Source organism: Penicillium verrucosum, assembly GCF_028828655.1.
Source record: "Penicillium verrucosum strain IBT 35672 chromosome Unknown utg000002l_segment0_segment0, whole genome shotgun sequence".
NCBI lineage: Eukaryota > Fungi > Ascomycota > Eurotiomycetes > Eurotiales > Aspergillaceae > Penicillium > Penicillium verrucosum.
In genome coordinates this window covers 352398-370410 of record NW_026643211.1, presented here as the reverse complement: position 1 = coordinate 370410, position 18013 = coordinate 352398, and the positions used below count along the sequence as shown (strand labels likewise).

Sequence of the window (18013 nt, the reverse complement as noted above, 5' to 3'; positions counted from 1 at the left end):
AACCAGATTTTCTAATCCATTTCATCAAACAACGCGTGCGCATCTACTTTCGCCCATTTTCTGAACCGAAGATGGATAACTCACAACCTCGGAATCGACGACTCGTAACCTATGGCTCTGCTGCCAAAAGCCAACTTCCGCTGAATCCCGAACAACCGGTGCGCTCATCTGCTGCTAGAACGACTCCTAAAGAAATGCCTCTGCCAAGCTCCTCACGTCTCTCGCGGCCATTCTACACCAGATTACAGCGCGACAAGAATGGAGATAAACAACCGTCTGAATCGGTGGAAACGACCAAGACTCGAGGTCTTGCCCAACAAAAACCCATCGCAGAATCTAATGTGTATGACTTTCCCTCTTCAGACGATGAACACATGTCCATGGTTCAGAGAAAGCGAAGGCGATGTAGCCCCGATGGAAACAGGGCCGTTCCTGCGACTAAGCGATCTGCGAAGCCAAGCGACACAGAGAATGGAAATCGTAACGTGTCGCCACAAACGAGGAAGAAGGTGCCCATGCCCGTGCCCAGTGGAAACAGGGTCGTTCCTACGACTAAGCGATCCGTGAAGCCAAGTGAGGCAGAGAGTGGATATCGTGGCGTTTCACCACAAATGGGAAAGAGGGTGCTCGATGGCCGGGGGTTATTGACTAAAAAGCCAGAAGCCGGTCAGCAGACAAGCCCCGTGAGATCAACATCATATACAAGGACCGGGAGATCCGCGCGGAGCCAGACTAAAGTATCTACTCCCGAGCACGAAATGAGACTATCAGCCGAGGAGAGCCCCGGGAATGCAGAGTTCACGTCAAATAGCTCGCCGGACATCAACCAGGGCTATGCCACTAAAGCGAACATCACACCTGGTCGAAAGAGACTAATTGACTCGCTCGGGATCACGGAACACGCGGTTGAAACATCTCCAGCGGTTGAAACATCAGCAGAGAGTCCCGCCGATAGTCAGCAGTCCCCGAATCCAATCCCACCCGACAGAGCTTCGCCAAATGCGGTTGTGAATGAGTGTCCTACCGAAAGCCACATCCAAGACTCCCCTGCCTCAGTTCCATCTCATTTGCGAGGTTCCCGCGTCACCTATGCACGTCAGCGTTCTTTTTTGGATGACATGATTATGGAGGACCTTTCGACACACAATGATTCCTCTGGTCCAAAGCACCGCTCTCAATCTGTCCAACGTCAGTTGAATTACGAGGCTACTTCCACTGCCCGTTTAATCGTGCCAAATGAGGATACGAATGAGGATGGATCTGTTCGAAGTATTCACGAACTCAGACAAGCTGGGGGAAACGCTCGTTACCGAGGTGCCGTCGAATCTATCTTCGAGGATATCGAAGATCCGCAAAACTCATTGTCGGGTCGATGTAATGCCTTCCTCCAATTGTGTGGAAAACTTCTGGATACTGGGCTCAAACGGCGATTTGTCGAATGCAATTTTGACAAAAGGCTTGTGGATTGTCTGTCCATGAACCTCCAGGTGGTCCCCACTATTTTGGCTTTCTGTGCCTATGCACTGGCATCATCAGATGGACATATGTCTTATGTTCTTGCAACTTCCGCATGGCCTAAGCTTCTAGATGCATCGCCTGCTTTATTGGGCATGCAAGATGACATACCGGTGACCACAAGAGCTCAAGCCAGCGACCTTTCTCGGCCCTTGCAAAAAACCATTCAGAACACCATTCCACAGATAGTTGCCATGCTGTTCCCCGATACTGCATTGTCGAAACTATCACCATGTATTCTGGCATTGTATTGCCTGAGGTCGACTATTTCCACGATGCAAATCAAAGGCGAGAACCCTAGCCTCTCCACATCTCTTCTGAAACCGCTGGTTCAAGCGCTCGTGTCTGAAAGCCAACGTTGTGTTGCATTGGAAAAAATACTCCCAGAGAGCTCTCAGATACTGTGTATGGGATTTTCAGTCCTGGAAGCTTCTACTGCATTGGCTGAGTCGCTCAAAAAAGAGCATTGGGACATCCTAGACCCGCTCTCTGAGCTTCACAGCCTGCTCCGTCTGGAGTCAGACACTGCCAGCCAAATACAGCCTCTTTACATTCGACTTATCTTGAATGTCACCAACAGCAACCCCCCTCTCTGTGATAGATTTGCAAACCCGGAGATGGTCGGTGGACTGGTCCACATTGTCTCTGAAAACTTTGGTGATTTGACCGAAGATGCGCTTGGAAAAGCGAATAATTCGCTGGACAGCGTGATATTGGCGCTCGGCGCACTTATCAATCTGACTGAACAGAGTGAAGCATCTAGATCGATTTTTCTTCACTCTGCTGGCTCCTCAAAGCATTTCCTTGATCAACTCTTGCATTTGTTCATGACTCATGTAGAGTCCATCTCCACGGTAGGTTTTCAGTTTTTAGGACCCCATTTTCACCGACGTATTGGACTAACCGGGGCTACCTAGGCTCATTCGGTCTTGGAAGTACACCACAACGTTGCTGTGGGATATTTGGCCGTCCTTTTACTAACACTGAGTTTGGATCCTGAGACTCGGTCCAAAATCAAGAGCTCACTCGCTCCCAACGGATTAACACCGGTGATATCTACCGTTGATGAATTCCTGCAATACCATCAGAAGATCGAACAAGAAATCTCCACTTTTCCCACACAGGGACAGCCAGCGAGTGGGTTCCTGTCCAGATTACAAGAACTTATCACTCGGATTCGACTGGCAGAGCAATGATGAGCTTCCTGTGCTACCTTATATGTGTCGCTTGACATGCCAGATAAGTGCGGGCTTAGTCTTTTGTCTACCGGCGATTTTCTAAACCCGAAGACATGAAGTTCTTGGTCTGTTGGCAGCTTTTGATACCCCCCTTTTCTCATCAATTTTAATTGAACCATTTACGCTAGAATTAGAATGTTCCACATTCATATCCACCTGGGCAGATGTCTACCACTTATCAAGATCGTCATAAAAATAATGAACCTCATGTCAAACCAGACCTCAATGTTCAGAAAAATGAGATTTATTAATTTCTGTGAATACAATGCATTTTATGACAAATAACAAATGGATTATCATAGAGCGTACCTACACGTAGGCAATTATTTATAGAGCGCCCAGCCCTGCCCAGGTGGAGCTGGAGAAACTGCCGTTTGCATTGTTTGCAGGTTACAAGGAGTTGAAGCTCCGCATGCTTCGAGGGATTTGCCACCCCCCGACGACCTCGTTTCTGAACAGGTGCCCTTTTGTCTCTTGAATAACTCGTTGGTTCAATTTCATCACTTAAAAGATACCACCTATCTGACCTTATCATCGTCATTATCTCCCATTTACATTGGCGGTTTAGCTGAGTCTTACCGCACTACACAAGATGCCTTCCGCGCCTAAGCAGAGAAAGATCGCAATCGTTGGCAGTCGCTCCGTGGGTATGGGCCATTTTTATAACCCGAGGCGTTATAATTGCGAAGAACTAACACGTATTATTTAACAGGCAAATCATCTCTCACCGTTCGCTTTGTCGAGCACCACTTCGTGGAAAGCTATTATCCTACAATTGAGAACACATTCAGCCGGATTATCAAGCACAATGGCCAGGATTACGCAACTGAGATCGTCGACACTGCGGGACAAGTAGGTGATCCCTGTGTGAGATGACCGTTTGGTTACTGAGACCATTTCTACAGGACGAATATAGTATCTTGAACTCCAAGCATTTCATTGGGATTCATGGATATATCATTGTTTACTCAGTGACATCACGCCAGTCATTTGATATGGTGCGGGTGATTCGCGACAAGATCTTGAACCACCTCGTCAGTTACCGTCCTTCCCATGGCTAGTACTCACGAACCAGCATCTAATCTTTCCTATAGGGAGCGGATGATGTACCTCTTGTCATAGTAGGAAACAAGAGTGATCTCAAGCCCGATCACCGCCAAGTCACCCTCGATGACGGACGACAATTAGCGGAGGAGCTCAACTGCGCTTTCACCGAGGCTAGTGCCTTCCTTGATTTCAATGTTGCGAAAGCCTTTGATCTCATGATAGGAGAGGTTGAGAAGTCTCAAAATCCGTCACAACCAACTGGAAACAACAAGTGCGCTTTGATGTAATATGGGGGTCGTCTACTGGAACGCGTGTGTTTCTCCGGGGATGGTAAGCGAAGCCATCTCTAGATCTCTGGATCTTTAAAGTCAAGAAACATCAAACATCTCTTTGGAGCTGACAACACTATACTTTGCTCTTTTGATGTCCACTCAATTCAGATCTACGGATATCTTGTTTGCTGACTCAATTATTGACTTAGAGATCATCGCCAATTTGATAACACCAACTTGATGGCTTCTCGATGCCCTCATTCTTTTTGGCTCTATTTCTATTTTGTCTTTCTGGTGGAACCATTGGGGTTTTTGCATGAATAATGAGTTTTAGGGTCGAATTCGGGAACATGGATCGGTACTAAGCATAGAGTAATGAATTCTCAATTTAAACAGCCTTCTATAAGTACAGAATATATGCGAAGTGTTAAAATTCAACTGATCTATAGAAATATCCGTGGCCATAACTCTAGCTTATTTGGAAGTAAAGACCTTCCGGAGCGCTAGAGCGCCTTATCGATTAAGTAATGTAACCCCTCGAAGCCCAAGTGCGTGGATACACGCACTTTGATTTTCCTCGTTTTTACCCCTCCACAATTTGAGTCACCCCTCTACCACTTGAACTCCCCGGAACCCTTAAAAACTCCAATCGTCAATATGTTGGACCTAGCCGACTTTGTCACCGAGCGCGGTGGTGATCTCAAGAAGATCAAGGAGAGCCAGCAGAAGCGATTTGCTCCGGAGGAGACCGTTGATGAAGTTGTCGCGCTCTATGAAGAGGCACGACGCGGTATGGATTCTTTTCTTTTAGGGTTGGCGCGATCTTACTGATAGGTATAGCCCGATATGATGTCACACAGATGGGCTCTCAGATCAATGGAGTCCAGAAGGCGATTGGAATGAAGAAGAAGGTAGACATTTACCGGCCATTCTAGTTGGATGTGGAGATGCTTATCCGTTCTCAGAACAAGGAAGACGCAACCGAATTGCTCGCACAAAAGGCGGAACTCGAGACAAAGAAGAAGGAGCTCGAGGAAGCTGCTGTCGCCAAGGAGGTTCAACGCGACCGAAAGATTCGCACCATTGGAAACTACGTCCACGAATCCGTGCCTGTGAGCAACGATGAGGTATGAATCTTTCAAGTCGCGTGAGGATCGAATGCGCCGTGAGACTAACAAGTGAATTTCTGGCTACAGGCAGACAACAAGCTGCTCAAGACATGGGCCCCCGAGAACGCCGAAATGCAGAAGCCAGGTTGCCTCTCCCACCACGAAGTGTTGACTCGTCTCGATGGATATGACCCCGAGCGGGGTGTCAAGATTGTCGGCCACCGTGGATACTGCTTGACTGGATACGGTCTTTTCCTCAACTTGGCTCTGATCAACTATGGTCTGGAGTTCCTCTTCAACAAGGGCTACACTCCCAACCAGCCCCCTCAATTCATGCTCAAGGATCTCATGGCGAAGACCGCGCAGCTCGAGCAATTCGACGAGGAGTTGTATAAGGTTACTGAGAGCGAGGATAAGTCCACCGACAAGTACCTCATTGCTACCTCCGAACAACCATTGTCTGCCCTTCACGACAGCGAGTGGCTCCAGGACAAGGATCTTCCCATCAAGTAAGACCCCCTTGTCACCCGAGACTTAGTTGTTTTCCTGACCAGAAAAATAGGTATGCCGGTTACAGCACATGCTACCGTAAGGAGGCTGGATCTCACGGTAAGGATGCCTGGGGTATCTTCCGTGTTCACCAGTTCGAGAAGGTTAGCATAGATCCGAATGCACTGGATTTTCACGTTCTAACCCCATGCAGATCGAGCAGTTTGTCCTTACCAAACCCGAGGATTCATGGCAAGCATTTGAGGACATGATGAACACTTCCGAAGAATTCTACCAGTCCCTAAAACTTCCTTACAACATTGTCGCCATTGTCTCCGGCGCCTTGAACAACGCGGCATCCAAGAAGTACGACCTGGAGGCTTGGTTCCCATTCCAGCAGGAGTACAAGGAGCTTGTCTCCTGCTCCAACTGTACCGATTACCAGTCCCGAGCTCTGGAGATCCGTTACGGCGTGAAGAAGGCCACCGATCTGAAGAAGACTTATGTTCACGCCCTGAACTCCACCCTGTGCGCAACCGAGCGTACCCTCTGCTGTCTGCTTGAGAACTACCAGAAAGAAGACGTAAGTGTGAAAAATTCATTGGTGATTCTGATAGTAGCTAACTATTATTTAGGGTATTGAGGTCCCAGAGGTCCTGCGTAAATACATTCCCGGTTCTCCCGAGTTCCTCCCTTACACCAAGGAGCTTCCCAAGGATAGCACATCTACCAAGGCCAAGGGGAAGGCCCAGAAGGGCACCGATGATGCCACCAAAAAGATGCAAGGTCTTCAGGTTTAAGGAGATATCCCATGATGTACCTTGAGATACAAATTACGAATTACAATGGCTTAGTTCATGGTTTATAGGCATATGTACAAAAGAATAGTCAGCTGCTCATGCGGCCTCTATCCTTCACGATGTAGGACTTTGATAATCTGATCTATTTGGCTCTAGATATACTAGGGACATTTTATTCAAGATAACACTGATGTTCTTTTAGATGCTTGTCCAGGTTTTAGTGTTCTAGCTACTCAGTAGAAGTGTTGGAGCACCATCCCAAGTATGCTTGCTTGATTGCTTGTTTGCTACCGATCGAGCCTTTGTTTAGATGGTTTTAACGGGGTATATAAACCCCTGAATTTCTAAATACATCATGATTATTCTTCTTCTGCTTTCTCCCATACTTCATTCAGATCTACACGTTATAGTCAAGCTGTTGAGGCCAAAGTGAAGGTTGAATAAGTTAAGGTTGAATAAGTGAAGTACTGTCACCATTGAGAATCTATCTATTCAGGGTGTACTCAATTGGAAGGAGTATTAGAAGGCTTTGTTTGCTTTTGCTCAAAAGGGAAGGCACCAGTCCCGTGAATGTTAAATTTCTCCTCTTCACTCTCTTCCTTCTTTTCCATCTTTCACTTCTCTCTTCTTTCAATTAGAGGCTGAGAAGCTCCAACGGGATGGGAAATCTCGTTGAGAGATGTTCATCTTTCCTTGCAGGGACGGCTGGCTTTGGTTTGGCCTGTTCCTGGTGAGTTGACGAACGTGGCCAATCTTGAAGAAACGGCTGGCTTCGGCCTAGCCTGTTTCTAATAGAATGTCCTTATCCTCCTGCGTGTTTTTGTTGCTTTTTCCATCCTTATAAGAACGGCTGGCTTCGGGCGTGGCCTGTTCTTGGTGGGTTATTTCCGGCCTTCATTTGGCCGGGGTCTTCCAGGACAACTGGGGGAGTCTGTCCTGGAAGATCCAACAGCTACGAGCTTGGACCTCTACGTGGTGCTGTTGACTAGTAGCCATCTGGCGAAGCCAACACAAGCTCAAATCACCCATCTTTCCTGAACCTCTTTGCAATATCCTGTTCTACACTAAGAACTGTTTCAGTGAAAGCAAAGAGTTGGATCTCGAGGGTTGCTATAAGCATGGAACAGGTTGATACATGACTCTGTTGCTGATATTTGTCGCCATCTACACATGACCTGATTTCTTGTACTATGCTCTTGGCAGGAGAAAGTGGCCCAGGTTACCCTGTTTGATGATGAATTCCCTGATGCTACTGTTTATTAGAAATTTCTGATCGTCTGGAGGGCAGAGAAGAATGGTGCAGACGTGCCTTGGAACTCCCTTCGACCGAGCCCACACGCAGCATGAACTCACAGCCGCAACACCTATCAGTGACGAGGATAATCGAGACGCCCTCACTGGCCAAAGACCGTTGAATGACGAGGACATGGACCGAGAAATAAATGATAAGGGCACAAAACAGAAAAGAATTTCCTATTTTATTATTTTCTCACATGGTGGCTGTCGCCCTTTCTAAATGGCGTCACCGGGGACGTTGACGACGCTTTTTGTGCGGGCATTGTTAGGGACTCGTCACCTGAAACCCCACTCGACGCTTTATGTAGTTATCCGCCACCAGATAGTTAGTTTAGGAACGGCATCTGTTTTCCATCTCCCATGACAAAACCCGCTGATTGGTGGAGTAGAGCTATTTGATCACCTGATGCCGTTCAGGAAAGGATATACCACCTGCCAGCTTATGGACTCTGCAGAGAATACAACTGAGGTATCAAGGAACAGCCCAGGTAGAGCGCCAAATAGTTCTATATTGGGGTATTGGACTACTTATGAGTGTTGTCAAGTTATAACCAAGTAAAGTCTCTCCGAGGTTCCAAAATGTAAATACAAGAACAAGCACTAGAACAAGCACAAGCACAAGAACAAGAACAACAAGCACAGGCACAAGAATAACAAGAACAAGAACAAAACAACCTCCCTCCACCTCACATCTTCACCCACTTTTCTTTCTTCATCTCACCTCGCTGAGGTTCTCGGAGAGAAGCAAAAACGGGACGAAGAGTGGACTTTTTTTTGTGGCGTTCCTCTGGGGCTTTTCGACCCTTCATGTGCCTTTTTTCATTCAGCTCACCTCGCTAAGGTTCTCGGAGAGAAGAAAACGGACAAAACAACCGAGGAACGCCGTCGACTCAACAACCCTTCATGCCGCCGGGACAACCGCCGCGGCACTCCTAACATCGAAGACCTTCTTGCAACTATGGCTGGCATTGCGCATAGTTGTAGTGGTGGCGGAGACCGCAGTAGGGTCCCGCTTCTTGGGGCGGGGGGTTGACCTCCAGGATGGAGAAGACTTCACCGTTGGCTTCTAAATAGCCGTCGGTGCGCGCAGTCATTGAATTATTGCCAAACGATGCCGCGTCGAATGGAGAGCGAGCGGAATACCATTCACATCGGAGCTCACTAGGGAAGATATTGACAGCTCTTAGGAACAGTAATAATGCGTCATTGACGAGTTGCTCGTCTTTGGTTGGACCGAACGGCAAGTTGGAATCAGCGGAGGAGGCGAAGGGGCGAGGGTCGCGTATCCCGGGGGGATCGGGATTCGGGATAAACTTCACCTCGTCGCCAGCCAGGCTGGCGGGGTCGGGCGGGGCCACATCGGGACCAGTGGGATGGAGTATGACGGGGAGGGGGGCCGGGTTTATCTTCAACATAATCCTGAATTGAATCTGAAGTGAATCTGAAGTGAATCTGAAGTGAATCTGAAGTGAATCTGAAGTGAATCTGAAGTGAATCTGAAGTGAATTGGCAGATCTCTTGGCCGCTAGTTTAGGGGTGAGTGAATCTTTATAGGGTAGACTGTTGTATGTGCCGATGGCATACTTAGTCACCCGTACACTTGGTGTCGAGGGCTGTCTGGGGGATCATGGCGGCCGCAGTCAAGGTATCGAGGCTATGCCACGAGATGTCAGCCAAAGTGTATAAAGACCCTCCAGAATACCCCCAAAAGAGTTTCTACGGGGATTATGGTCTTTAACTTACGTGATCTCCTCGGTGTTCTTGGTGCTTGTCGCCCTCCTCCTCCTTCTTCTTCTTGCCCCATTTGAAGTAAACGAATCAAGCTATGCCGCCCATAAGGACGGCTGCCACGAGAAAAATCAAGGCCCAAATGCCCCCTGGCAGCTTGTTCAGGTTATCGATGGCCGTGGGGGACTTGGAGGGTATGGAGGGGTTGGTGGAGGGAGTGGACGAGTGGGTCGTAGAGGGCTCGTGGACGACGAGGGTATGGGAAATGGTAGTGGTAGTACTCATGGTTGTGGTAGTGTTTGTTCACGGTATAATCAGATTTGAGATATTTTTGAGACGAAAAACATCTGGGGCTAGGGGAAACATGATATACCCTCTACCTAGCAAGTTCGTGCCTACTGAAACTATACTATTTACGTTGTAACTACGTCTGTAACTTCCTATTTTACGAAGATAGTCAGATCTTATTCTGCAGTTTTGTCATAATTTGATCACTCTAGAGATCCTCGTTCCACTTTTCCATTAAGGCCGAGCTAAATGTTTCAAAATTCTCTTCCAAAAGCTCCTGGGTGGCTTTGCGGGAGTATCATGGCATTGAAGGCTTTGGCCGAGTTGATCATTGATCTTATCCACCTTTGCCGAGAGCTCGAAGAACCGGTCGCAAAAGCACGGAGATCCAGCTCCCTCTACTTGTTTGATCCCTAAAGAGTGTTGAGAATTGTATCCCTCGTGTTGCATCTGCCGGTTTGGATCCCGCCTTAAAGAAGCGTAGGTCTGGTCGAACTCACTAACAGTGAGCCTTAACATAGCGGTATAGAGTTCGGTGTTTCCAGCGACACGTTCCTTGTAAACATTTGCCAACTCTGCAGTTATATGCGCCACCTCTGTAAATTTCCGACTCAACTCTTGAGAGACCTCCTCAAGCAGAACGTAATCAGTGTCGGTGGGATTTTTCTCTTCTGCTAAGTTAATGACCTCTGTCTCCAGATTGTCTAGTCGTTGGTGTAATATCCGGCGAGTATGCTCGTTCTCAATAACAGAGGTGAGTATATCTTGGCTTGGCTGGCATGGGTCGTATTGTGGAGGGCGGTTGTCGCAGTCGGGGCCTGTCTTCGATTCTTGGCTTTCAAACAATAGTTCGGACATTTTCAGGGATGATTAAACGATTTTTGTATATTGGAAGTTGTTGTATCAGGGAGGAGATGGAGATTTCTTGGAGAGAAAAGAAATCTGGGATGGGGGACATGTAGTTATATCTGCTTCCAGCCGCCACCTAATATAGCATCCAGAGCCATGATAGTAGCCTACGCCAACTAATTCGAGCTCCGTTGTTCAAAAGGTGATCGGCCTCTTGATATCCCCACTGATTCCGCTCTATCCTGTACAAATCGGCATACGAGATCGAATAGTATGGCGGAACTAATGTGAGATTCTGTTAGGATCGCATGGTACCCAGGTGTATAGCGTTCAGGGTTACTTTGACGGGATTGGTGCCTTGATGCCTAACTTTGGCCTGATTTATGCCTGGTTCATGTCTGAATTTACTACATTTGGTAGTACTCGGAACTAGCTAACTAACTAACTAGTTAAATCATCTCACAGTTAGCTATGAATATTGAATCAACCATACAAAGATAAACCCATGCTGCTAATCCTCTCACTTCATCCACTAACTAGCTAAAGTGTGGCCCTCGGTTCGATATTAGTGTTCACCATGACCTCGTGAGGTTGTCCCATAGGGCGAAGCTGCACTTCACGACCATGATACGGGCTCTAGAAAATGGGTATGGTACGACAGTAAGCTCGTTATCTATCTGACTCGGATTGAAATGAAACTGCGCGTAAATTCGGGGTGTTGAGGTTTTCAGAAACCGACGAGGTTAAAGTGCTTGAAACGAGGGTTGAGTGTGGCTCTGGCTCGCAAAGTCGAGGTCAAAAAGAATATTCAAAACAACCTCCAAAAGGAAAATGATTATCTCCCTGTCTTTAATGTCACTCAGTTTGCAAGATCATGTGTTAACGAAATTAGAGAGAGTGCATAGGCAACGCTTAGCCGGAGCAAAATGATTACAGCTACTGTGTCATGCCATGCACTATATATATCGGAGACTGGTCTATCTGAGCGTAATGCTCAGATATAGTGGTCTTTTGGCCTAGTTTGTAACTCGCCAGTCCAGGGGCAGGTTGTAACATACTGGTTTCATGTCTACACCTTCACTATCTAAATATGGCTGCAGAAGAATGAGGACCGGATACGCTTCAATGCACAAGGTTCACACGAACAAAATTCTCATTGTTTGCTTCAGTTTTAAAAAGAAAAACAAGAAAAAGAAAAAGAAGGAAAAGAAAAATGGCCGGAGAGAGAAAACAAGACTTTCCTCACTGGCATATTATACGAAGTTAGCATTCTGTTTACACAGTGCAGGATCCAAAACACTTGGATCTCAGAGATATTGCAACCTGGTTCAAGGAGAAACCAGAGAGGGGGAGACATACGGGACCAAAGGTGGGAGGAGAGTAAGAGGGGGAGTATGGAGGAGAGGAGGGGATGGGGGAGGCCGGCGCCGGGTCGGTAGGGCCACCTGGTAGTGGCTCGGTCACTGCCTGCTCGGTGGTACCTTGGGAAGCACCCTGGCCGCCATCACGGTCAGGGCCACCAAGGTCACCACCACCACCATCACCACCATCACCACCACCACTACCGGGGGCGGCAGCATCAGCAGCGGTGCGACGCAGAGTCGCGGCGGTGGCCTGTTTGCGACGCACATGTTAGAAACGATATTCAGTCACAGTACAATCCCGAGAAAAAGCTAGTTCTCATGGAGGGACGATAACAGACGGTTTCTTACCTTGTTCAAGGCAGAGTAGGCGGTTGTCCACAATCTGCTTACCTCCTCAGCAGAAGGAGGGGGCGCGTTTGCGGCGGCCTCAGCGGCCTAGTCTAGATGTTAGTGATGCTCAATCAACTCCAGAGTTTGATGGTTCTCTTACCCGCCTGGCTCGTCTCTTTCTATCCTTGCGGTTTTTTCTCTGGCGCTTTGTAAGGCGAGCCATGTTTTCTTTTTGGTAAATTGGAAGGGGAAAACAAAGAGAGAAGATCTCATGCCATGTTCTGACTACATAGGTAACGGTGTCCTACTGGGAAGGCACCTACCTAACTAGGTAGCCATGTGACATATTTTCCACGGCCAGCTCGATACTGCTCAATGATACACAATGCTTCATCACATCTATACATGTAGTCGATGGATCGTAGATTTAGCTCCATTATTCATTTACTTGCAACTCAGACTTCATGCTCTTTCAGTTTATACTCCATTCAGATCAAGCATTTGCATGCAATACTATAACTCGCAAACAAACCATTTCATCCAGACAGAAGTTCATAAATTTCGAGCAGTCATAGGATTTAGCTAGCCACAAGCCAAAGAAATCTTCAATATGTAGCACTTGAATCACTTCGATACTCGTTTCCACTGCCAAAAGGCTTCCTTCTTCCAATACCACGCAAGTGATCTTACCATTGACATATTTCCAAGCCCAAAGATACCCGGCTTAGAGAAATAGCCCTCTGTCATTGCCAAAAGATAAGAGGGATTTTCGCTCCGCAGTCTATCCAGTAGATAGACTTTTGACCACCACATTCCAATCATCATCGGTTATTAAATGACCACGATTAACTTTGCAGCACCAACAACTCACCGTGCAGTGCCCAATACCCTTCTCCTTGCCAGCTAGACAACGCTTTTCACGACAGTCACAGGTCCGACTACAGCAGCCACCCCTCTTTATACAATCTTTTATATCATCCCCTTGCTATATCCATGTAACTAGCATGACCTAGTTAGTTAGGGCTGGGCAGAGCATGTTGATTATGTAATGATGGATACCAAAAAGGATAGGCATGTTTAGGATATCCTACGATTTAGCTAGACACCTTCCAAGGTTGTATGAGTTATATCACAATATCCTCCTACATATATGTACACTATAACTAACTAGTTAACTAGTCCATGTAGTTAGCAGGCCATTGCCTAAAGCAGATAAGCTCAGCCGATAAACATGTGATCTACGTCTGATTGGTCAAAACGGGTGCTTTTTTTTTTTTTTTTCTTTTGCCCCGCGATGCCCCTCCAAAAAAGAATCCATTGACTAGTTACAACATACATATGGAGAGTACTATATCTCAACATCTATTCAATTAAAATGGTTAAATAGGATCAATTCATCATAATAATAACTAAATTTACATAGTATGTAGTAAATGTACATATGTACTTAGTTGTTGCAAATCCCGAAAAATCACCGAGTCCGATTCCGGAGACCTTGCGGGCTTACTTAATTTCCATTAAGAGTCATCCAGGTGGACCGCCTGAGCACTCATCCACATCTTCCCTGACTGTTTCTCTTCAATCTACTTCAATCCTCTATACACGTCAATCATGTCAAACGCAAGAGATATCCGTCCTCGTCAGGACGACGCCGCCGCCTTCGCCGCTACCTCCCCCAGCGCTTCCTTCAATTCCCCATCCAGCCACAGCTCTGCTCTGAACCGTACGATCCCAATCAATGCTAAGCCCTTGAAGCCATTCGCCACAGAAGATATCAAGGTCCTGCTCCTGGAGAACGTCAACCAGACCGGCCGTGAAATCCTTTCCCAGCAAGGCTACCAGGTTGAGTTCCTGAAGTCTTCACTCTCAGAAGATCAGCTCATTGAGAAGATTCGGTGGGTCCCAATCCAATTCCCTCTCTCTCTCTCTCTCTCAGTGACTCACAAAGCTAATGGATTGTATTATATTGCAGTGATGTCCACGTCATCGGTATTCGCTCCAAGACCAAGCTCACCGCACGAGTCTTGAAGGAAGCAAAGAACCTTATCGTCATCGGTTGCTTCTGTATCGGTACCAACCAGGTCGACCTCCAATATGCCGCTGACCAGGGTATTGCCGTCTTCAACTCCCCCTTCAGCAACTCTCGCAGTGTTGCCGAGTTGGTCATCGGTGAGATGGTCATGCTGGCCCGCCAATTGGGCGATCGCTCCAACGAGATGCACGCTGGTACCTGGAACAAAGTGAGCAACGGTTGCTGGGAGATTCGTGGAAAGACCATCGGTATGTGATTTTTTCTTCAACCATTATGTTGTTTCTGGGGTGTTTCGCTGACCCTTTCAGGTATCATTGGATACGGTCACATTGGTGCCCAGCTCTCCGTATTGGCTGAGGCAATGGGAATGTCCGTCATCTACTACGACGTCCTTAACATAATGTCCCTGGGTACCGCACGCCAGGTCAAGACTTTGGATGATCTCTTGGCCGAGGCCGATTTCATTACCTGCCACGTTCCCGAGATCCCCGAGACCAAGGGCATGATCGGACAGAAGCAGTTCGAGAAGATGAAGAAGGGAAGCTACCTGATCAACGCCAGCCGAGGAACCGTTGTGGATATCCCCGCACTTATCGACGCCATGCGCAGCGGTAAGGTTGCTGGTGCCGCTCTGGATGTCTACCCCAATGAGCCCGCCGGAAACGGTGACTACTTCAACAACGATCTCAACACCTTCGCAGCTGATCTGCGCTCGCTCAAGAACCTTATCATCACCCCTCATATCGGTGGAAGTACCGAAGAGGCTCAGAAGGCTATTGGTGTCGAAGTTGCCCAGAATCTGGTCCGATATGCTAACGAGGGTTCCACCCTGGGTGCTGTCAACCTGCCCGAGGTTGTCCTCCGTTCTTTGACAATGGATGAGCCTGACCACGCTCGTGTAAGTTCGCTCTGCAGTTATCTGGGTTTGCGATGATACTGATTTTTCCTAGGTGATCTACATCCACAAGAACATTCCTGGAGTGTTGCGAAAAGGTAAGAATACATATGATTCAACCGAATGGATCTTTTAACTGACAATAACACAGTCAACGAGATTATTGGTGACCACAACGTCGACAAGCAGATGACCGATAGCAGAGGCGATGTGAGTTTATCCGTTCTTTTTATACGAAAAAGAAAGATAGCAGAAACTAACTGTTAAAAGGTTGCCTACCTGATGGCTGATATCAGCAATGTGGACGCTGCGACCATCAAGGATTTGTATACCAGACTCGAGAGCCTTCCTTGTAAGATCATATCCGTTCTCTCTCGCATAAGCTCAAGCTAACAACCTTTTCAGCTCGCATCATGACCCGCGTGTTGTACTAAACAACCAACCCAAGAAAAAAACAAGCTAGCCTTCAGGCTATGATGCTTTAATCAACTTAAAATAGATGAGCCCTCGCACGGCTTAATCTCAATTGCAATAGGACACTCTCAACGAGGTCTTAGGATATTACAAGAATGCAATTGCCAACTCACGAGAGTATAGTTATTGAGTTGGATACGACTGATGGAAAAGCGGTTGGGTGTATATTTTGTGAATACCATGCATCATTTACTAGAGAAAAGCCATGACATGAATGTTTTCGTTTCCATTTCCATTTCCATTTTCATCTGCCATGTCATCCACACAGATTGGCTGGCTAAGTATAATGCATTAAGTGAGAAAGAATATCGCTAGACATCATGAACCTACCCTCGACTCCCGTCTCTGAACCCGGGACTGCGACTCCTCCTTCTTGATGGAGGATCCCGGCGGTAATCCCGTCGACTTGACGAGCGCCAATCGGCACTTGAATGTGAGCCATGCTCGCCAGAATCTCGCGAACGATCATTGCCACGGTCATTGCTGCTGTAATTCGGAACATAAGAGTCCAGATTCCCTGATCGGGGTGCTGGACGACCATGTCCGTATTGATTTCGACGATCATCTCTCCCGTCGGTTCTGTTGGATTGCGATCCATCCCATGGCGGGTTGGTTGATGCGGGTGGACGCGGGGGTAATCCCGAATCTCTTGTAGATGGGAAGGGCCCGCGGCGTGGCGGGTTCCCGTGGATTCCGTGGTGGCCGTGGCCTCCGTGCATGCCTGGTGCATGGGGTCTGCCTCCTCGGCCGGCGCCGGGGACGCGGCTGTGTCGGGAGTCTGGTCCGCGAGAACCGGAGGTTGGCCAGCCGCCATTGCTTGTGTCGGAGGCGGGTGGGGGAACCGGGGGCATTGGGACTCGCTGGCTGCGGAACTTCTTTCGGTCGAGTTCGTGGGAGTCTGCGAACTGGGGGATTTCGCCGGGTCGTGCTGGGAGGGGGTGAGTGGTGAAGTATGGGTGTTTCAATGCATCCATGGCGTTGATGCGTTTTCTCCAGTCTAGTCGGAGGAACTCGCTTAGTAGAGAAATGGCTGCCGGGTTTAGGCTGTTCAACAGCATTGTTAGTTAGGGGCACATGTCTTCTTGGGCCGGGGGGGAGAGAGAAGTGACATACTCCTTGAAGAATGCATGGAGGTTCCCGCGTTTGAAGGCAAAGTTTTTCACGCCCTCACAACCAGGGAGTTGACTCCATCCAGGCATATTCTCCTCAGTGGGAGTGCCCACAAGATTGAATATCAGTTCTGCTTGGTTAAGATCGCTGTTTCCGGCGAGGATGGGCTTGCCCTTGAACATTTCGCCAAACACACAGCTATAAGACATTAGAAGATGATAAACCTGACTAACAGGAATGGAAAACTCACCCAACTCCCCACAAGTCGATGGCCGTAGTGTATTTCCGTAGCTGTAGCAACAACTCTGGAGGACGGTACCATCTCGTGACAACAAGTGCAGTGTATTCTCTTCTGGAATCTCCTCCTCCTTTTCCGGGGAGTGGAGGGGCATCGTCGTAAGGCCGAGCAAGACCGAAATCAGCAATTTGGAGAATCCCTCCATTGCTAATTAGCAGGTTTGCCGCTATTCATTCTGTCAGCTCAGAACTATGGTATATCAGCATTCACCACTCACCTTTCATATCACGATGTAGGATACGGTTCTGCGAATGTTGTTAGACAAGTATTGCAGGGATGGGTGTTTCAAGGCGATCGTACTGCATGCATGAACTTAAGCCCCTCGAGGAGTTGCATTAAATAGCATTTAATCTGTGGTTCCGTGAATTGAACTGCCGGGTTTTCCAGTAGTCCTGACAAGTCATGTTCCATGTATGGGAATACCATGTACATGCTCGGCTTTTTTCGTCCTTCGCCTTTGCCTCGCTCAATTGACATCTCCTTGAGCTGTAGAATGTTTGGGTGGGAAAGCGCCTTCATGAGTTTGATCTCTCGGATGGCGGTAATGGGGAACTAGCATAGCACCAAACGTCAGTTTATGGCAAACAAATAAGATAGAGTCAGGGGACTTACGCCTTCTTTCTCGTGATGCATTAGGATCTTTTTTAAGGCCACAATTTTGGTGTCCTTCTTAGACCTTGCTTTGTAGACCTCGCTATCAACCTGTCAGTTGGTTTCTTTCGGCGATACCACTGCCAGACTCACCCAAAGGTTCCTTCTCCAAGCTTGTCGAGGAATTCATATTCACGAATATTTGAACAACCAGGGAAACGGGCCTGGCCATTCTCGTTCTTTTCCAGGGATTTGATCTCCATACTGACTCGTCGCTTGCGCTAGTCG

The 18013-nt window shown here is 47.7% G+C and overlaps 9 protein-coding genes across 9 annotated transcripts; 4 read left to right on the top strand and 5 right to left on the bottom strand.

Annotated features, from left to right (window-relative positions):
* Window positions 1-71: 71 nt before the first annotated feature.
* N7516_005780 (WAPL family protein) lies at window positions 72-2711 on the top strand (the record flags this gene model as incomplete). Its single annotated transcript, XM_057218500.1, has 2 exons — window positions 72-2369; window positions 2433-2711. The coding sequence occupies 2 exons, from the start codon at window positions 72-74 to the stop codon at window positions 2709-2711; spliced, it is 2577 nt and encodes an 858-aa protein (XP_057072591.1).
* Window positions 2712-3259: 548 nt separating this feature from the next.
* On the top strand, window positions 3260-4098 carry rhbA (Rheb family small GTPase rhbA). The gene is made up of 4 exons (XM_057218499.1): window positions 3260-3400; window positions 3466-3605; window positions 3659-3787; window positions 3848-4098. Exons 1-4 carry the CDS (start codon window positions 3346-3348, stop codon window positions 4085-4087), a joined length of 564 nt encoding a protein of 187 aa, XP_057072590.1. The 5' UTR covers window positions 3260-3345; the 3' UTR covers window positions 4088-4098.
* A 517-nt stretch (window positions 4099-4615) lies between these two features.
* N7516_005778 (serine--tRNA ligase SES1) lies at window positions 4616-6470 on the top strand (the record flags this gene model as incomplete). The annotated part of the gene is made up of 7 exons (XM_057218498.1): window positions 4616-4862; window positions 4913-4983; window positions 5038-5199; window positions 5269-5690; window positions 5744-5834; window positions 5885-6253; window positions 6306-6470. Coding segments are annotated over 7 exons (1527 nt in total), but the record flags the coding sequence as incomplete, so codon positions are not given.
* Window positions 6471-8722: 2252 nt separating this feature from the next.
* N7516_005777 (uncharacterized protein) lies at window positions 8723-9181 on the bottom strand (the record flags this gene model as incomplete). The annotated part of the gene is made up of 1 exon (XM_057218497.1): window positions 8723-9181. One exon carries the CDS (start codon window positions 9179-9181, stop codon window positions 8723-8725), a length of 459 nt encoding a protein of 152 aa, XP_057072588.1.
* Window positions 9182-9584: 403 nt separating this feature from the next.
* Window positions 9585-9779, bottom strand: N7516_005776 (uncharacterized protein; the record flags this gene model as incomplete). The annotated part of the gene is made up of 1 exon (XM_057218496.1): window positions 9585-9779. One exon carries the CDS (start codon window positions 9777-9779, stop codon window positions 9585-9587), a length of 195 nt encoding a protein of 64 aa, XP_057072587.1.
* A 237-nt stretch (window positions 9780-10016) lies between these two features.
* On the bottom strand, window positions 10017-10640 carry N7516_005775 (uncharacterized protein; the record flags this gene model as incomplete). The annotated part of the gene is made up of 1 exon (XM_057218495.1): window positions 10017-10640. One exon carries the CDS (start codon window positions 10638-10640, stop codon window positions 10017-10019), a length of 624 nt encoding a protein of 207 aa, XP_057072586.1.
* Window positions 10641-11884: 1244 nt separating this feature from the next.
* On the bottom strand, window positions 11885-12548 carry N7516_005774 (uncharacterized protein; the record flags this gene model as incomplete). Its single annotated transcript, XM_057218494.1, has 4 exons — window positions 11885-11902; window positions 11991-12245; window positions 12386-12430; window positions 12486-12548. 4 exons carry the CDS (start codon window positions 12546-12548, stop codon window positions 11885-11887), a joined length of 381 nt encoding a protein of 126 aa, XP_057072585.1.
* Window positions 12549-13936: 1388 nt separating this feature from the next.
* Window positions 13937-15686, top strand: N7516_005773 (D-3-phosphoglycerate dehydrogenase; the record flags this gene model as incomplete). Its single annotated transcript, XM_057218493.1, has 7 exons — window positions 13937-14220; window positions 14298-14605; window positions 14666-15255; window positions 15308-15350; window positions 15404-15462; window positions 15523-15604; window positions 15658-15686. The coding sequence occupies 7 exons, from the start codon at window positions 13937-13939 to the stop codon at window positions 15684-15686; spliced, it is 1395 nt and encodes a 464-aa protein (XP_057072584.1).
* A 366-nt stretch (window positions 15687-16052) lies between these two features.
* On the bottom strand, window positions 16053-17988 carry N7516_005772 (CDC2/CDK family serine/threonine-protein kinase; the record flags this gene model as incomplete). Its single annotated transcript, XM_057218492.1, has 7 exons — window positions 16053-16770; window positions 16840-17034; window positions 17087-17300; window positions 17352-17379; window positions 17435-17686; window positions 17747-17828; window positions 17879-17988. 7 exons carry the CDS (start codon window positions 17986-17988, stop codon window positions 16053-16055), a joined length of 1599 nt encoding a protein of 532 aa, XP_057072583.1.
* Window positions 17989-18013: the final 25 nt, after the last annotated feature.